The 17175-nt window shown below is 42.2% G+C and overlaps 2 protein-coding genes, 1 long non-coding RNA gene and 2 other non-coding genes across 11 annotated transcripts; 2 read left to right on the top strand and 3 right to left on the bottom strand.

Annotated features, from left to right (window-relative positions):
• Window positions 1–50: 50 nt before the first annotated feature.
• LOC100832905 (histone-lysine N-methyltransferase, H3 lysine-9 specific SUVH1) lies at window positions 51–5364 on the bottom strand. Of its 2 annotated transcripts, none has more exons than XR_732484.3 (3): window positions 5163–5363; window positions 819–2887; window positions 51–474 (listed from the first exon to the last, which is right to left on the bottom strand). XR_732484.3 is itself a non-coding variant. In XM_003577807.4 (3 exons), exon 2 carries the CDS (start codon window positions 2865–2867, stop codon window positions 873–875), a length of 1995 nt encoding a protein of 664 aa, XP_003577855.1. In that variant the 5' UTR covers window positions 2868–2887; window positions 5163–5364; the 3' UTR covers window positions 51–474; window positions 831–872. The 2 variants fall into 2 exon arrangements, 1 of the variants encoding a protein (XP_003577855.1); XM_003577807.4 differs by having other exon boundaries at window positions 831–2887; window positions 5163–5364.
• Window positions 5365–8273: 2909 nt separating this feature from the next.
• Window positions 8274–17143, top strand: LOC104584645. 5 transcript variants are annotated; one of them, XR_001407411.2, is made up of 5 exons: window positions 8274–8503; window positions 9327–9386; window positions 9484–9500; window positions 9905–10356; window positions 16681–17143. XR_001407411.2 is itself a non-coding variant. In XM_014901912.2 (3 exons), exons 1-3 carry the CDS (start codon window positions 8282–8284, stop codon window positions 16759–16761), a joined length of 363 nt encoding a protein of 120 aa, XP_014757398.1. In that variant the 5' UTR covers window positions 8274–8281; the 3' UTR covers window positions 16762–17143. The 5 variants fall into 5 exon arrangements, 1 of the variants encoding a protein (XP_014757398.1); XR_001407412.2 differs by lacking the exon at window positions 9484–9500; XR_732483.3 differs by having other exon boundaries at window positions 9484–10356.
• On the bottom strand, window positions 10009–13328 carry LOC112272449. Of its 2 annotated transcripts, XR_002966233.1 has the most exons (4): window positions 12759–13328; window positions 12551–12672; window positions 11996–12043; window positions 10009–10385 (listed from the first exon to the last, which is right to left on the bottom strand). It is a non-coding gene; the product is annotated as an uncharacterized LOC112272449 (long non-coding RNA). The 2 variants fall into 2 exon arrangements; XR_002966232.1 differs by lacking the exon at window positions 11996–12043 and having other exon boundaries at window positions 12759–13326.
• On the bottom strand, window positions 11431–11710 carry MIR319A (microRNA MIR319a). Its single transcript, NR_126912.1, has one exon. It is a non-coding gene; the product is annotated as a microRNA MIR319a (primary transcript).
• On the top strand, window positions 11508–11637 carry MIR7742 (microRNA MIR7742). Its single transcript, NR_127029.1, has one exon. It is a non-coding gene; the product is annotated as a microRNA MIR7742 (primary transcript).
• Window positions 17144–17175: the final 32 nt, after the last annotated feature.

Below are 17175 nucleotides of genomic sequence, written 5' to 3'. Positions count from 1 at the left end.
TGTCATAAGAATAAGAAGAATTCAAAGGTCAGAACACCCATACCTGTCAATAAGATAATACAAGGCATGTCATGATTAGAAGAGCAATAAGGGATGGCACAAACATTTGTCTGAACAGACGGAGGTCCCAAACAACAACACAAACAGGTAAATATCCAGAGCAGATGCAAAGACCGGACTAAGCAACATGTTCTTACAGGACAGATAACGGTGTCATACAAGTCGCAGCTAACACAGCCAGAGGTCCAGTTAACGACTTCTGACAAAGCTAAGGCTAGAAACAGTCGCATTCACAGATGGGGCCACAAAGCCGCCACATAACGAAAAGCAGGTATTTCATTGACGCAACGGGGCATTCTGGTAATTTTTACTGTCTTTGTTGTTCAAACAGACGATGATTAACCGACTTCCGCAGTTCATGCAGCAGCAGGTAACAGCAGTTATCAAACATAGATAAGGTAGCAGCAGAAACATCTGTAGGAGGCAGAACAAACAAGTAATGTAAATCAGATACTACTCAGAAGATGATACATGAAAAAACTGCAAGAGATCTATAAAAGAGATAAAGATTTGGATTAACATCATCAGCACTACATATACAGTCGGAAGTAATTGCAGCACTTTGTTCGAACAGGAATTTCAGAGATGAAATGCCAAATTCTATGATATGAACATACAGACAAAATGTACAACACATAACTAGGCACTCAAGAAATATTGATGATTTGTCATCAGATGTAAAGGATGCATACTAGAGTAATAAAGAGAATAGATGAATACTTCAGTAATATACAAACCAATCTGGCACAGAACCTTACCTAACATATTACCTTGCATGTTGATCCACCACAATGTACATGCCACCGAGTGAGTCAAAACACTCCACGACAGGTTGATGATCCACACAGGCAGTTCTTAGTTCTATGACTGGGATCGGCTGCAGCCACACCATAGTCATAGGTTAATTCTGTCATGGGAGGGATGTGATTAAGTGCAAAGAACATGATATGTGGGTGCTTCTCATCTCCATGGTCATACTGCACTGGTTGCCAGAAGACATTTGGGGAGCAGCCGTGGTTCATGAAACGTGAGATATTTCCCATGCTTTTTGCACTTATCTTGATGGGCAATGGCACAAATTCATCAGCTGACACATATGTGCTTTGCTCACCTATCAATTCAGGCCCAAAATTCCATTTTAGCGTCTTCTCACCAGGACACACAGTCTGAAAAATGTAATCATCTTCACTATCGTTCAAATTAACTTGCAGCTCGTCAATGACCTCACCAACATACTCACAAATAAATGCACCAGCACGGATAGGCTCCCAGCAGCGAAGACCCCAGCCTCGATTTGTGGTCCTGAAGACCTCAAAGTGGAACTTGATCCCTTTTTGGGTCACTCTATTACGACAATTAAGGGAGCAATGGCAAGTTTCGCCGCATTCATATATTACTGGTTTGCGGCAAACCAACAGTCCCAATGAGCTGTACGGTAAATCACCTCCATTATGGTTTCCACAAGCACAATCAGCATCACCAGGCAGGCAAACACTCTGGCAACTGCAGCCCTGCAAGGGTTTCATAGAACTACGGGGTCTCAAGTATTTGACTTGATTAGCATAGGTGAAATGCCCAGGTCCTTTCTCATGATCTACCTCATTGACGAGACAAACTGGGATTGGTTCAGCCCCAGATGATAGGTCATGCAGTATGACCCTGCCTCTTGCTGCTGCATCTTGCATCCATCCCTGAGTCATCTTCCATATTGCAGCTCCATCAGGCTGTCCAGGTTCGCGCTGCAACCTGTACTTGAAGCAATTGATGCCAGTTTTCGTTCTCTCCTTCCAGGATTCTTGGATCTTATAGAGGCCATCATATATATAGATTTTCCCAGTCGCGCAAGCCGGATCTTTGAAGCCCCGTACAACCCTGATCTCATTCTTCCTGTGCAAACTCCTCTCGAGAGCGAGGTTGCCCCTCTCAAGCTTCTGGTCATGCCTCTCCTCAGTATTCCTACTATTACCTCCCGAACCACTGTACACCAGTGTATCTGGGTCATCATCCTCATTCTCATAACCACCTGCAGCGACAATACATATTGCTACAGAATCCTCATCATTTCCAAATTTAGCACTCATGTAATCGATGCCACCCATGCTAGGAGCATGCAACCCAATGATGCATAGCTCCATCCTGAAATAGAAGATATCCCCTATTTCAACTCCAGGAGCAGTTCCTACCCTCTTTCCCATATTGGCCCTGATATTACTGGCCATCATGATGGCGCCAGCTTTTAGGTCTGCACGTCTGCTAGCCTCTTGTGTTTCATCCATCTGCAGATGTCTCCGTCTGAGTGCCTCGAAGGTCATGTGAACTGCTTCCACAATCCCCCTAGGATTCCCAGATGATTCTGGCAAAAACGCAAGCTCCTTGCCAGCAACTAGATTCTTGTAGATGGGCTTAGGGCGCTTGACTTTAACTCCATTTGAGCCGTCAGCAGCCAAACCAGCTGACCTCTTAGCCTTGCGCTCAGATGCCGAAGTCTGATCACCATCCACAGATGATCTTGTCTTGTATGCTGAGATAGGGGTAGCATCAATGGGACCATGAGTACTGGTGCCTGCATGCGAAAACCCATTCGCAGTAGAATTGAAGGTGGTGAATGATCCAAAAGCAGGAAGGTTCCCAGCACCAAACCCTGTAGGAAACTGGCCAACCGGAGTCACACAGACCAACGGTGGGGTGCTTGACTGGTTAACGTTGACTCCCATGGGTGCAGGGAACATTGGAGCTAAAGACCTCAATGGCTTGATATCCAGGAGCTCCTGATTAGGGCCAGGTATGAAATTGGCAGCCCTTTCCATCTCAAATCAACCAAAAAATCCTGCACAATGAAGGAAAACCTCAGTGGGGTATATACAGCAACAAAAAGATCACAACAGAATAAGCAGAGCTAGTGAATCCTTAAGAGAAAAAGTGAGAGAGATGGCTGCATGCCAGAAAAACAATCACATACAGACAACCAGCATGGAAGTAAAACACCAGGTTACAGTCTCGCCAAGTTTCTTTTACTCTTTTTGGAACCAAATCAGAAACCACCTAGTGCGATCTTACAAGAACTGATTGGGCCATATTGCCTATCAAGAACTACATCCGATTATTGCAATTTATCGGTTAGATGAAACATTTACTTCTCATGTACCAAAAACAAAGTAGTATTCGACCATCGGTACCAGGGTAGAACAGTAAGTATCTATCAGTACCATCTATTAGATTTTTTAAGTCAATAACAGGACACAACTACACCGAGACCAGATAGATTAAAAAAAGACTCCATTAAAAGGATAACAGAACAATCATATAAGTCTGAATAAAGAAAATAAATGCTAGTCCACGTTGCTCTGCAATGTTCAAGAAAGACAGACTGGCGACCAGAAACGGTTCAACACCAGAGCTACTTATTACAAACCAGTCCGGAAACATCACAAGTAGTTCTGCTACCCAGATAAATGTACCAAAAATGAAGTAGCATTCGACCATCCGTACCAGGATAGAACAGTAAGTATCTATCAGTACCATCTATTAAATGTTTTAAGTCAATATCAGGACAAAGCTACACCGAAACCAGATACATTAAAGAAAATATTCCATTAAACGGATAACGGAAACGAAACAAACATATAAGTCTGAATACAGAAAATAAATGCTAGTCTACGTTACTCTACGATGCTCAAGAAAGACAGAGTGGCGACCAGAAACAGTTCAACACCAGAGCTAATTACATGCCAGGCCAAAAACATCCAAGTCCCGGAAACATCACAAATAGTTTTGCTACCCAGATAAATGTACCAAAAACAAAGTACCATTCGGCCATCGGTACCAGGGTATAACAGTAAGTATCTATCAATACCATCTATTAGATTTTTAAAGTCAATGTCAGGACACAGCCACATCGAAACCAGATACATTAAAAAAAAAGATTCCATTAAACGGATAGTGGAACAAACACATAAGTCGGAATACAGAAAATAAATGCTAGTCTACATTACTCTAAGATGTTCAAGAAAGACAGACTGGCGACCAGAAACGGTTCAACACCAGAGCTACTTACTACAAGCCAAGGCTAGAAACATCCAGGTCCCGGAGACATCACAAGTAGTTTTGCTACCTAGATACATACAAGGAAATCTCAAGTCTTGCTGATCAATCATGCCATCATCCAAACTAACTGAGTACGTGCAAATCTCAAATCTTGCGGCTTAATCATGCTATCGTCCAAACTGAATGGTTAGCCTTCCTGCTCTTCCCACCATTTTCTTTTTAAAACACCCGCATACATGGCCAGATTCCATTAAGAAGATAACAGAACAAACAGATAAGCCTGAAAGCAGAAAATATAAGCTAAACTATGCTACTCTACTAGGTTGAGGCAAGGCAAACTGACGACCGAACGAGGTTCACCAGCAAAACTAGTTATTACAAACAAGGCCGTCAACATCCAAGTTCTGGTGGGAAACAACACCAGCACAATTGCTACCCAGAAACGAGGATCTGGGCCTGGGGCGAAACGATCACCAGCCTCATTCACAATCGTTCAAGCCATCTCTTCCAACCAGATTGGCAACGGATACACTGAGCTTTGGTCCCGTTGAAATTCCCCGGCTGATGAGATCGATCCAACCAGGGAAAAATGGCAACTTTGTTGCAGATTTTGCTCCCTGAAGCGCTACTCACAAACACAAAAGGAGTCTAATCTAAAATGTATGCATTTCAGTCATCCATCCATCCAGCACAGCAATCATCTCTACCTTTTTATAACTAAGCACCCACGGATGGGGGCTCGCATGAACCCTAATGTCCACAAGGCACATGCGCAGGACCCAGCAGGGCAAGGTAGGGCCTTGATTTTTGCCCTAGTTACGAATTGGAAGAAATTAAGGAGATGAAATGGGCAGCTAAAGGGCGGAATCGGTTCGTGGGGTGATGGGAGGTCCGGGAGCGAGAGAGTCGAATGGGCGACCAACCGGCGGTGGCGGCGCTCGCGCGAGGAGGAAGACGGAGCGGAGCTCGCGCAGAAGGAGGGAGGGGTGGCGGCGCTCGCGTGAGGAGGAAGACGACACAACAACAACAGAAATCTGTGGATAATCAGGATCTCATACCTCGAATAACGCCGATGTCGTCCGGGATCGCAGCGAGGTTGAACGGGACAACGGCCGGCGACGGATGGAGCTTGTGCGGGTCGGTCGGGAGAGCGCGGCGGCGGAGGGGGGGGGCAGCGGCGGGGCGGAACCGCCGGCGCTTGGGTCAGGGGAGCTTGTTGGTTCCTTCCAGTGGAGAAGAGAGCACTCGTGATTCTGCACACAAGGTTCCGACAGGAACGAATATATAGGAACCCCTTTCTATTGCCTTCTTTTGTTAGTCAAATGAGTGTAAAAGAAAACAATTACAGTAGCAATTTGTGAATGAGTGTAAAAAAAATAGCACTTTCAAACCATATTATTTCCTAGGTAAGTATGATTTTACAAGATTATTGATATATCAAAATCAACATATTGAATAACAAGGATGAAAAGAGTTCATGAGGTTTTCTTTTTATTTTTCTCTGCTCTCTGGTCTTTTCACGCCGGGTTATTTTTCGCAATTTTTAAGTATTATTAATGGTAAAACAAATCTTAGTTCCTTTGAATCGAAGGACGCAATGCGCGTGTTCATGACTTACCATTTTACACGTGCGGCATTAAATCGCGGGATTCGCTCGCTAGCCCCGCGACATCATGGCCGCCTGGATACGCGCGTGCGTTTTATGTCTTGCTACTTTACGTGCGTGGCATTAAATCGCGGGATTCATCGTTAGCCCCTGCGACCACTGGCGGAGCGTCATGGAGGCCAACATGGGCTGCAGCCCTCCCTTCCAAGTTGCAAATTTTCTTTTACTATGTATGCTTAACGTGCATCAGCACAATTTATCTATCAAGTAGACATGCTTTTAGTTGGACATAGATATATTCCATCTTATTTGTGGGTTAAATTGTCATGAAATCGTAGGAAATGTGCACGAGAATCTACCTCCGCGGCCTATCTCTCTTCAATCAGTGATGTGCTGCCCAACTCTGTTAATTATCGAGCTGCACAACCATTAACCAACAAATCGAACATGTTGTGTTAGATCACGAGGTCGACTATAATTTAATGAATTTTGGTCTCACATTCTTTTCCAAAATCGCTTATCTCTACCATTTTAGTTAATTACACACAAAATAATGGTTATATATTTTACATTAGTGCCCTATAATTCAGAAAACCTTCCCTAATATATATAGTATGTCTATGCATGTCAATGTTTAAATACTCCGTGATATATGTATGTATTTTTTTCTCATTTCCTACTTTTCTAAACCTTGTTTTTTCAAAAAAGGGTAGAAGCCCTGGCCTCTGCATCAATCGGTGCACACAATCATTTTTTCTATACCATGTCAAATACCATGTAAATCGATGAAACTGAACATCTAAGATTGTATGAATCCAACTAAAAATTTGATGAGGTACTTTGCAAATTCAAATATTGTTTAATAAAAAAAATTTGCATATCGTTGTTTATACGAAATTAGCCCCTTGGTTTTCTATCACGTCCGCCACTGCCTGCGACATGTCCACCTGGATATACCCATGCGCTTTTTCTTTGGCACGAAATGTCAGACACGTGCGCGTGCGTCCAGGTGGCTAAGTTGACCGACTTGATCTGGGACGAAATGCAAAGAAAGAAAAGAAAAAGACATGTGACAACACCTAATGCACCACATTCAGCCATTGGAGTATTATGACAATTTTAACCAATAACACAAGTAATTATTGAAGTAAGGGTACAAATATTTTCCGGTTCTAAATCCAGGGAAAAAAATCCACAAGGTTATTGTCCATGTCATAATAGTTAAATTAGTAGTAGTATTTATTTACCCCACAATCTGAAGCAACATCTATCACTATTACATCATGTTCATGTCAAATAGACAATTAAATTAGTAGTGGTGTTACAAGGTGTTGTAGTAAAATAAAATTCTTAAATGGGTCGGACCGTAAATTCTACGTGGCGACGACCAAGTCAACATTTCGCAAGCACGAGTCAAAGACGTCTCCGTGGCGCGGTCAATCTTATGTGGCAAAGGAAGACTAGTCAACGAATCAATCCTCTCATGCCATGATCAAAGGGTCAAATGAGATAGAGTGGGGGGCAAAAAAGGTGCGAGAAGGGGGCCCTTAGTCCATGGTAGACCATGGACCAAGCCCCTCTTTTCCCCCATGGTGCACACAAAAGTTATGGACCAAATGAGCTACTTTTACCACTTTGCCTCACTTTTCTCTCTCCTCCAAGGATAGCCATGGTTTTTTGTCATGAACCCCTAAGTTATAAATAACCCCCATGGGGGCATGTATCACTCACTCTCAATTTGAATAAACTCAAGGGGAGAGAGCTAGAGCCTCTTGCAAAGAGCTCTAGTTTCGAGATCCGGGAAGACGTGTTCGGCCCGGACTCGAAGGAAAAGGGGTTGGATTAGAGTTCTGAGGGTATCCTAATCTCGATACTTGGAAAGACACGTTCGGTCCAAGTACGAGGCGGCCCCGACAAACCTCTCGCCAAAAGGTGTCTTGGGAAGATCCGCTCGGCCCAAGCCCTTGGCTAACAACCCCCTCGAAGCCTTTCCTAACATAGAATTAAGTCGCACCCGCAGGGTCGACCGAACCTATTCAAAAAATATCGACGTATCAACTTGTCAAAGTGTACGGCGATCTTCGCTATAAGGCCGACGTACACGCCCTACATCTATACTCGCACTTGTACCATCGAACATTGGCACTCCTTACTCTAATTATCAAAAACAACAAAGCAACAACACGAGGAAACCATCAAAGATAAGTAAGCATCACAAAAGGGGGAGAAAAATGATTTCTCCTCGGATGGCTTGCCATTCTAAAGCAACAATCAATTGCTTACTGGTAGTGGTAATAAATGTTGTAACCAAATTAAGAAAATAAATGTTGTAGCCAAATTAAGAAAAAAAAATAACCTTCGAAGCAAAGATAACCAATGCAGAAAAAACATTAATTAGCCTTCCTTATATATCGATCTCTATCTATTATTCTAGCCATGTTCACCGTCGATACTCAACCAACGAACGGCTAAGGTCGTGGGCTGATCTTGATCTTGTTGTGGGCCGGGAGGAACAAACCGGCCCATATGAGAAAGCCCAGGATTGTTTTGATCCGCCAGCCGAGAAGAGAAATGCTCTTCCTCATGGTCGCCTCTCTCTCTCTCTCTCTCCGGGCTCCGGCCACCGGCGACCAGCCGGAGGAACCCTTCTTTGGCGCCGCCAGGTTCCTCGCACGCAGGACAGACGGATTGGCCGGCCGGGGCGGCTTGCTTGCTCCTCCTCCGTCTCCGACGAAACCCGCGCTAGGGCTCGCCGCCGCCGCCGCCGCTTCCTCCGTCTATGTCGCCGCCGTGGTAACTAATCCTGTATTCTCTTCCTCCTACTGTGTTCCGTTGTAGATTCGCCAGACAACGAACCACTCCTGGCTTGGCGCTGCATTGCGTCGGTAAATTGGTACGGGTTTTAATAAAACAGCCAAATCTAATTGCTTCCGGTTTGCGCTGCTTGCTTGGCATACAGATCATCGAGTGATATTTGTAAATGTTTCAATTTTTTGGTTTATTACGGGCTTGCTGTTTTGCTTATTTAGGCGCATGATCAACCTTGCTGATTGATGGTTTTATGGATCAATTAATCCTCAGAACAACCTGCTAATATGCCATGTGAAATTCTCGCGTACAGATACTTGCTACTCCTACATTTAACCTTTTTTTGAAACCGAGGACAGGAGCATTGCCATTCGGTTAAGGAGAACTTACCATTTAATTGAGGGAAAAAAAACCAGGACCGCGGGCTCACACACACCTAGCTAAACTAGGCCTGGAGCACCCATGGAGCGACAACATGAAAGACGCAACAGACAGATCTACTCCCTCCGTTCCATAATTCTTGTCGAAATATTACATGCATCTAGACGCTTTTTAGGAATAGATACATCCATTTTTGGGCAATTTTGAGACAAGAATTATGGAACGGAGGTAGTACCACTCTACCGATCTATTGCACTTTCTAAAAAAAGAAAGGCCTGCCACGGCAATGCACATCCTAGTGGTACCGCAGCCCCGCAACCGCAAGCCCAACGTGTATGCTTGTTATCTTTGGCAACTGGCAAGTTGATCTCTTGTCCAAATTGCAAGCGTCACCTAATGCATCTCTTGCCGGAACAATTTTTTGCAGGGTACTCGATGGCAGGGATACATATTACTGGAGTTTCATTATGTACATGGAAAGAGAGAGGTATTTGGCCTTCTTATCTAATCTCATGAATGTCCATCTGTACTATGTTGCTATCTCAGATGATGTGCATTCTTTTATGGCACCGGCCATTTCACAGGTCCTTTTCGGAATTAGGTGAGAATGCAGCACGTTCTAAAACTATGATTTACACTAGAAGCATGCACAAATTGTATTGCTGGAGATGATCTCCAATCCGCACAGTTCTGAGGCTTATAGCTCCAATGCCAGGGGCTCACTACTGCCTCTTGAGAATATTGCTGCCAGTGAAGGGAGTGCTAAGACTAAGCAGTGATTTGGACCCCCTCTAATTGGATCTATTTTCCATGCATGGTGTATAATAAAGGAAAATGCTGGAAGAATTCAGAGCCACTAATGTAGCATACTGTTACTTATGAAATATGGCACTGCCTAGCATGCTCATAATCCATACCAGCATTTCTAAAAATCTACCATAAGCATATCAACATTTGATAGAACTGGCTTGATGCCTGGATCACACGCTCCAGTGTTCTCCCCAGGAAGGACTACACTATTCTCTGAAGAAAAAGGAGTGCGGCCGTTGATAGGTCTGAGATTTCATGTATTCAGGCATAAAGAACAAGCTTGATTGTACTTCAGCATCTGAACATGTATATGACACAAATTAATTATGGGGCACGCATTGCGATGCCTGAACATATTGTACTTTAACATCAGCACATAGATGGGAGAGGAAACAACATGGGGAAGGGCAGCCCAGAACAGCATATCAAAAGTTGAGCAGCAGGTGCACTTGCTGCTGTACTTGGAGGGCATATACAATACACCGTGGCACGAGGGGAGCGTCAGTGCGATTCTTAAGCACTTGAGATGGAAGAGGAGGCCTCATCTCTTCTTTTAAGGGCTTCTTTTCTTCCAGGCCACCATCAGCTGCATCTCAAAAAGGCTATTGTTGCCTTTAATTTGCAGACACCCACACAAATATTGTGAGGTCAGTAAGTTCCTCCCCCTCTATTAAGCCTGCAATATATATGTTGATGCTTTAAGATGTTTGCTAGTAGTAATTATAAGTGTGTTGGTTTGTTGATATTCTGATTGCCACTAGTGTGCTTGCAGGGATTTCATTTGCTAAATTAAAAAATTAGAACATGATATGTAAGGTAGTCAATTATAAAATATAACCACACTGTGTTCTTCGAGATTTCAGTAAAGCTTAGGCAAGTTGACTATTTAAGTAATTTTCTGCCAAAAGGGCACACTTAGGCATGCAATTAGGACAATATAAAATGATAGTGGAGATCACAAAATTGGGAGGCATAACAAGTTCCAAGTATTTTTTGTGCTTGCTTTGGTAGGTAGTTTAAGGTTGTATGTTTGACCTTAATGGAAAGCCTATGACCCTAGACATGTTTTCTACATACCATAGCCTATTCTGAAGTGCTAGCAAGGTGATGATGCCCTAATTAAGCCCTAAGAGAGCCCTTCTTATTGTATACATATACAACTTGCAATCTATGGAAGATATGCTGTGATTTAATTAGCAGTTCATGCATGATTAGCAAGCAGGCGTCGATTAGTACTGAATTAATCATGAAAGCCTGCACAAGGAAAATGCTCTACCGCCGCAACACATGTAACATCACCATATGTAGGTGTACCTTGTCCATGCATATAGAACACAAATAAAAACTATGCTACTGCCTGCTTGTATACATGCATGCCAGCTAAAACGGTACCACCATATAGTACACACTACAACAGTTATACTGATGAACAGAGGTGTAACTTGTGCGTCAGGCTTTTTGTAAGCAGATGCATTTTCTGCTACATCAATCAAAATATATACAATAACTTACGTACGATGTAGTAATTACTAATAAGGCGATAACGATAAAAAGGAACGAAAAAACATCAGATGGAACCAAATTTAGTGGTGATAACAACAGGTAACTCTTAGGACCTGATGGACCAGACTTGAGTTAGCATTTTAGCTTAATATATGTTCGTAAAATAAATTCATGTGTGAGGAAGTACTACCAGAATCTGGATTGTTGTTGATGGTCTGATCAAGGAGAAGAGGGAGAAAGTGATGAGAGGTGAGGGAGCTCCCTTCAGTCCAAGCATGGAGGAGGAAAGAGAGAACAATCTCCCGCTTCATTCGCTCATTCACACAGTAGATATTATTCCACACTAGTAGATATTATGCCTTGGATTAGTCTGCATATCCAGTTATCCACTGTGTGTTCGAGTGAATGAGTCGGCAGCTCGTTCAATCCCCGCTACCTCCCATGGGTGGACAGAAGAAAGCTCCCTCAAATGAATACCTCCTCCTCCTTCTGCTATAACCTTCCAACGAAGAACTAACTAATGCCTCAAAACTCAACTAGCACGACATAACTGCAAGTAATTACCTTTTTAGATAAAGAACTACAGGTGATTAATGGTTCTCTCTATAACTGTATCTACACAGGAAGACCTAGCCAGTAGTACTGGTTTGTTGAAAATCAAAGAGAAGAATCTACCAGGAGAAAATCATGTATCAATGCATCATATCATTAACTGTAACTGTTAATTTTAGTAGATCAGCAACATAAGCATGCATGTGGTCATGAAATCAGACCCTCTCTTACTTTATACATCACCTGATCAGCTGATTAACAGTCTTGAATAGTCACTGTCTGAATACAAAGTAATTTAGGAAATAAGGGATCGGTCAAGGTGCGTTAAATAGAAAGAATGAACAAGTGTCATCAAAAAAAACATCTTCATAATTAATAACTGGTGCCGATCAAAGGGGGCATGCTGCAAGAACATGCAAAAGAGATGGAAAGCTTCAAGTAAAATGAGTTCCTCAAGGAATACGAAATCAACTGCCTAGTAAATGATATCAACAAAGAGCACTTATGTAGCAGAGCACATGATGAATTAGCCTAAGCTATGTGCATACATGAACAGAAAAATTAGAATACATAAATATGATTGCCAAATAGCAGCTAGTCTTATTTCTCCTCTCAGCCGGAATCCATTTGCTTAAGTTCCAGAAAATATAAGATGCCAATAGCCTCTAGGTACCTTGATTTATATGTACCACTAATCATGCATCAAAGCTATTATGTACCACTAATTTCCACAGAAGATAGACATGCAAAATAGATGCAGGTCCTGCAAAAACTGTACCAACCTACCAGGTATGTCGATCATCTTCTGTAGATTCTAAAAGAGAGACCAGTGAGAGAGCACATCACCAGAAGTCAATAAGTACTCAGCTGGTAATCTTCCCAGCAGAACTCCAACCAAGTTGAAAAACCTAATCTCATATTCAGATCAGCACACACACATGCCAAAAACCAAGGGAGAAAAAAGAAGGAATAACAGGCATATATAAAGACGGACCTGTTCTTACTTGTCCTGAGATTGATGCATACAGATAGAAATCGATCCAAGTGATATAAAGGTTGATTTATTCTACCTCTCATGAACCTATCATCAAATCAGTATAGACATGAAAGCTAGATGGAGACACATAGACAAACACATGTGGGCTATGCACACATGCCCATATCGCATGCAATTAACCCAATGCTCCCCTAGCTAGAAGGGAACAAATCAAAGCTACAGAGAAATGAACCAACCACATACATCAATAAATCAAGAAAAACACAGCAAGCTGATCCCACTCTCTTGCTTTCTCAAGTCCTGCGAAAGTGTAAAAGCACAACCATGAGATCTAGAGCCATGATGAGGAACATGACCAATCAATATGCCATTTAGCAGTGAGCTGGGGCATTTGAAAGCTAGATCTAGCAAGACAGGCAGCATACAGTGGATATAAGAGCCAGGGGAGAGAGATCAGGGCTGAGGAGATACAAGTGAGGAATAAGGGATATATAGAGAGAAGAATGGGTTGGTTTGTTGTTTTGCATCTTGCAGAGGTGCATCTGCAGCAAGAAATGCTCAGTGGAAGTAGGTGGTGTGTGGTGGGGGTGCTCTCTTAATTAGTCATGTGTTGTGGTCTAATTTGCTAATTGCAGCAGGTTGACCACTTTATTGGCTTAGCTAAAACACTTGTCATTCTTTTTTAGTTTTCAGAACAATGACGTACTAATGGTATATGAGTTAGTGCGTGGTTGATATAGTTTAGTATGCACCGACAGGCACCTCCCAAGATTAATTTAGATAATTACTACTGGACGGAGCATTTCATGCCTGACGATGATAAAATAAGTTTAGCACAGCAATACAGTTCAGCATCTCCAAACTGAGCCTTTGTACATTAATATTTATCTGGCCCTTTTGGCCCGGGGATCACCCCGGTTTCCATCAGTAAATCGGAAGTGACCAAGTAACACAAGAAATGGAACAGTAAAGTCTGTACACCGCATTTTTGGATATGATCCTATTGTCCGGTGGAAAATTGCTTTTGACTGAAAACTGTAGGAGAGGCTCCGACAGTAATATTAATATGAACAATGGGCTACAAGATAGAGATGGCGAAGCAGAGTAAAAAAAAGAAAGATACACATGAACCCTCAGGGAAAGGAGACCGAGACAAGCCATTGGAGCAGCGCATCCTTTGCCTGATCCTTGAGACGAACACAATGGAAAGATAGGTCAGCCTTGACGTTGGTCAGCCAAAGCCTTCTGGAAGGCAGCACCTGATTAAAAAATGAGGGCATTGCGCTGCTTCCAAATGTGCCAACAAGCAACAGTAAAGACCTCAGAAGGTGGGAACTTACTTCCTGTCTAGGGAATCTTGGGGCCCTCTTTGTGACCTGAGCATGATAGATTGTTCCAAATACTCTAACAAAGTACTCCATGCAATACAAATGATTTAGTGCAAACATGCAAAATTTATATTAAAAATCATCCTTGTTATTGAGAGTAGGAAAAAAAACAGTCAAAATCATGGACAGTGCACCCATGTATTAAAGTATTAAAGCCTTAATGTGCAAGGATCTAAGAAATCTGAATACTAGCCTTCTCTGTGAATGGTGAAGGTAACTAGAACACAGTAATGTGTATGTGATAAGAAGCGGTGAAAAAAGAAATACTTGGTGAATAATATGCAGTAACAGATTACTCACCTTGCTGGAGAGATCTCTTAAGTAACAGTCATCTACCCGCAAAGTAGAAAAGGGCATGTTGGTTGTGGTATTAACACTAATTTCTGGCACGGTTGGTGCTTATGTTAATGAACACCTGCTATACATTTTCGTGGGTTGTCGCGTTTAGAAGGTGCTTTGCTCCTATTATGAAGGACAATTAACTTGGAAATAGCCTCCAGTGAGAATTGAGATGAATTCAGCTGACTCATGAGGAGGATCAAGTGTCTTGGCTTTTGGGAAAACTGGAAAGTTTTATGTTAGGTCTATGTGGAAGTACATTCACAGCCAGTATCACAGGGCATACTAATGACACACATTTTGAAAGCAGCGAAAAAATCCTGTGAAGATCTTCTCTTTCTTTTTCTATGACGACCTAAACTCAAAGTTTTCATGCAGATTCTTTCTCAGTATATTGTTCCGACTAAGGATAATCTGGTAAAGGATTTGGCCTGGAAGTCCCTGCTGTTTCTTCTTTATTCAACATGAGATTACTCAACAATTTTTTTTTTGTCATGTTGCCATGCTGTTTCTTTTCTTCATTGCCAGGCAGTGCAGGATGTTCTTCTGTTCTCTACTCTCATGGGTGCTTGCGGATAAACCTCGGTAATATAGTTATTTTCGTCCAGGGAAAAAATTACAAAGCGTCACTTAGTGATGTGTAGAATATCATGCATTGTTCGTGCAATTTTCTACAGGTTTGCTGCTGGTAAAACAATTAAGAACATGATACAAGTGTAAAGATTAGTTTTATCTATTTCACTTAGGGGCTGTTTAGAAAAATGGTATTTAAGTCAAATTAGAACTAAATGCTGAAACTTTACTGAGAAATACTCTTCTTCCAAACAGGCCCTTTCTCTTTGCTAGCAGTGTTTGAGATTTTTCAGGTAGTTATAGATGTGTTGATTTTTGTCAGAATTACTAAGCCCGCAAACTCAGAAGATAATTCTTCAAGACAAACTATACCAAGGATTATAAAACCATGAAAATATTATGCTTCCAAACCGTACTAGCTCCCACAAATCACATGTTTCCCTCGGTGATCATTGGACAGCATGGCAAGAGAAGTTCATTCAGATTGCGACTGCCGACGGGGTGAGACAGCTGTTGGCAGCGGAGCTGCCGGGCAAGCTTCAGCTGCTACTGCAGCAGCCGGCATACTGACAGAGGCGAACATGATCGATGGCTCTCAGTGCCGGAGCAATGTTCCATTCCAGCTGCAAGGCAGACATGCAAAAAAACTATCATGTACAAAAAAAATAACACCCTATTTAAACTTCAGGCAGCTGACAGCACATTCTGAGAGACCAAAACTCCTGAACAAACCAGTAGTACATCACAGGGAGCAAAAGCACAAACTGCATTCTGAATAGACTCGATCACAATTAGCCTGTTCCTTATCTAGGGTTGTTCCTCTGTGCGCTGAGCTTATTGAGCCTGTGGAGATGCGCATTGAGGCTGTGGAGGATTACATCAAGGTTTCTGATTATCTTGTTGACTTCTGTGATTTCTGGTAGCAGAGGCTGAAAAATGATTGAGGGGGTGACTAGTAATAAGATCGATTCATCGTTTGTGTGGGTAACAAGATCGACATGTTGCCGTTGTTTGCCGTTTGAGTGGTTGTGTCTGCCTCGAAGCTGACTATGATGTGATTGCTGAAAATATGCAAAGGTATTGCTAACCTGTGATTGTTTTGGTCTGAAAAGTGGAGTCATAGAGAGGATTTAGTTTGTTTGAATGAGTATGTGTTCTTATGCAGCCTGATCCTTTAATTGAGCATTTAAAAGTTCTGTAGTGAGTTACTTTAGAATGAAGTTTTGCGGCACTTGAGACTGACTTGTTATGATTGTGAGTGCAGTTCTAAATTATGAATGTTCTTTTGTTTTATGTACCGAAGAGCTGTTCTGACTTCTGAGTTGGCTAAACATTTTCTTTGATTTCGAAACGGTTAAAAATTTACAGAAACTGGCTTGCACTCCAATTCTTTATTGTATTTTTGGAATTTAAGCGTTGGACACAGGTGCTTACGGACTCTGAACTTTTAGGGGTTATCACTCATCAGTTCCAATTAATATTGGCCTTGGAAGTATCACGTGTCCTAATCAAGCAAGACAGTCCTTATTTACTTTAAGCTTCTTTATCTGTTGTGCCTCGTTTGACGTGGCGATGTCGTTTACGTTTGCTATAATTAAACTGATTTAGCTTGATTGCAGGTTGAGGTTATTTATCTTTTATATGGAGGTGCAGAGGCAGAGCGATCTCAGCAACAGAAAGGAACAATAGCGGATCATTGAAGGGGTTTAGAGAGGACAAAACATACTGGAATCATGCTAACTTACAGAAATCTCAGAGTGATCCGCCCTAACATTGTTATCAACAGAATGTGAGCTTGTAATAGCATTTTGGTTCGCTGTTTCCGTTATCGCTAATGGAATCCGGACACTATTGAGGGCGGGTTTTTTAAAACAAAAAAACTCAGTGTTGGTAAGCTGGAACTAACCAAATGTACACATATTTTGTACTGCTGTATTGTTTTCTGAATGTACAGTCACCTTGAGGTCTTTTGGATTTATGGCAAACAACTACAAACTTTAATTGGTATCCTTATGTGACATATTCATGTGATTCGTACTTCATGACAAGGAGAAATGCAATATAGCTGATCATTTGGTTCAATCCGCTCCACTGTTTTTCTGGGTCTCTTGGTA

The sequence above is a fragment of the Brachypodium distachyon genome, chromosome 4, assembly GCF_000005505.3.
Source record: "Brachypodium distachyon strain Bd21 chromosome 4, Brachypodium_distachyon_v3.0, whole genome shotgun sequence".
NCBI lineage: Eukaryota > Viridiplantae > Streptophyta > Magnoliopsida > Poales > Poaceae > Brachypodium > Brachypodium distachyon.
Note: the sequence above shows the minus strand (reverse complement) of the source record. Positions and strands in the feature narration are given on the sequence as shown.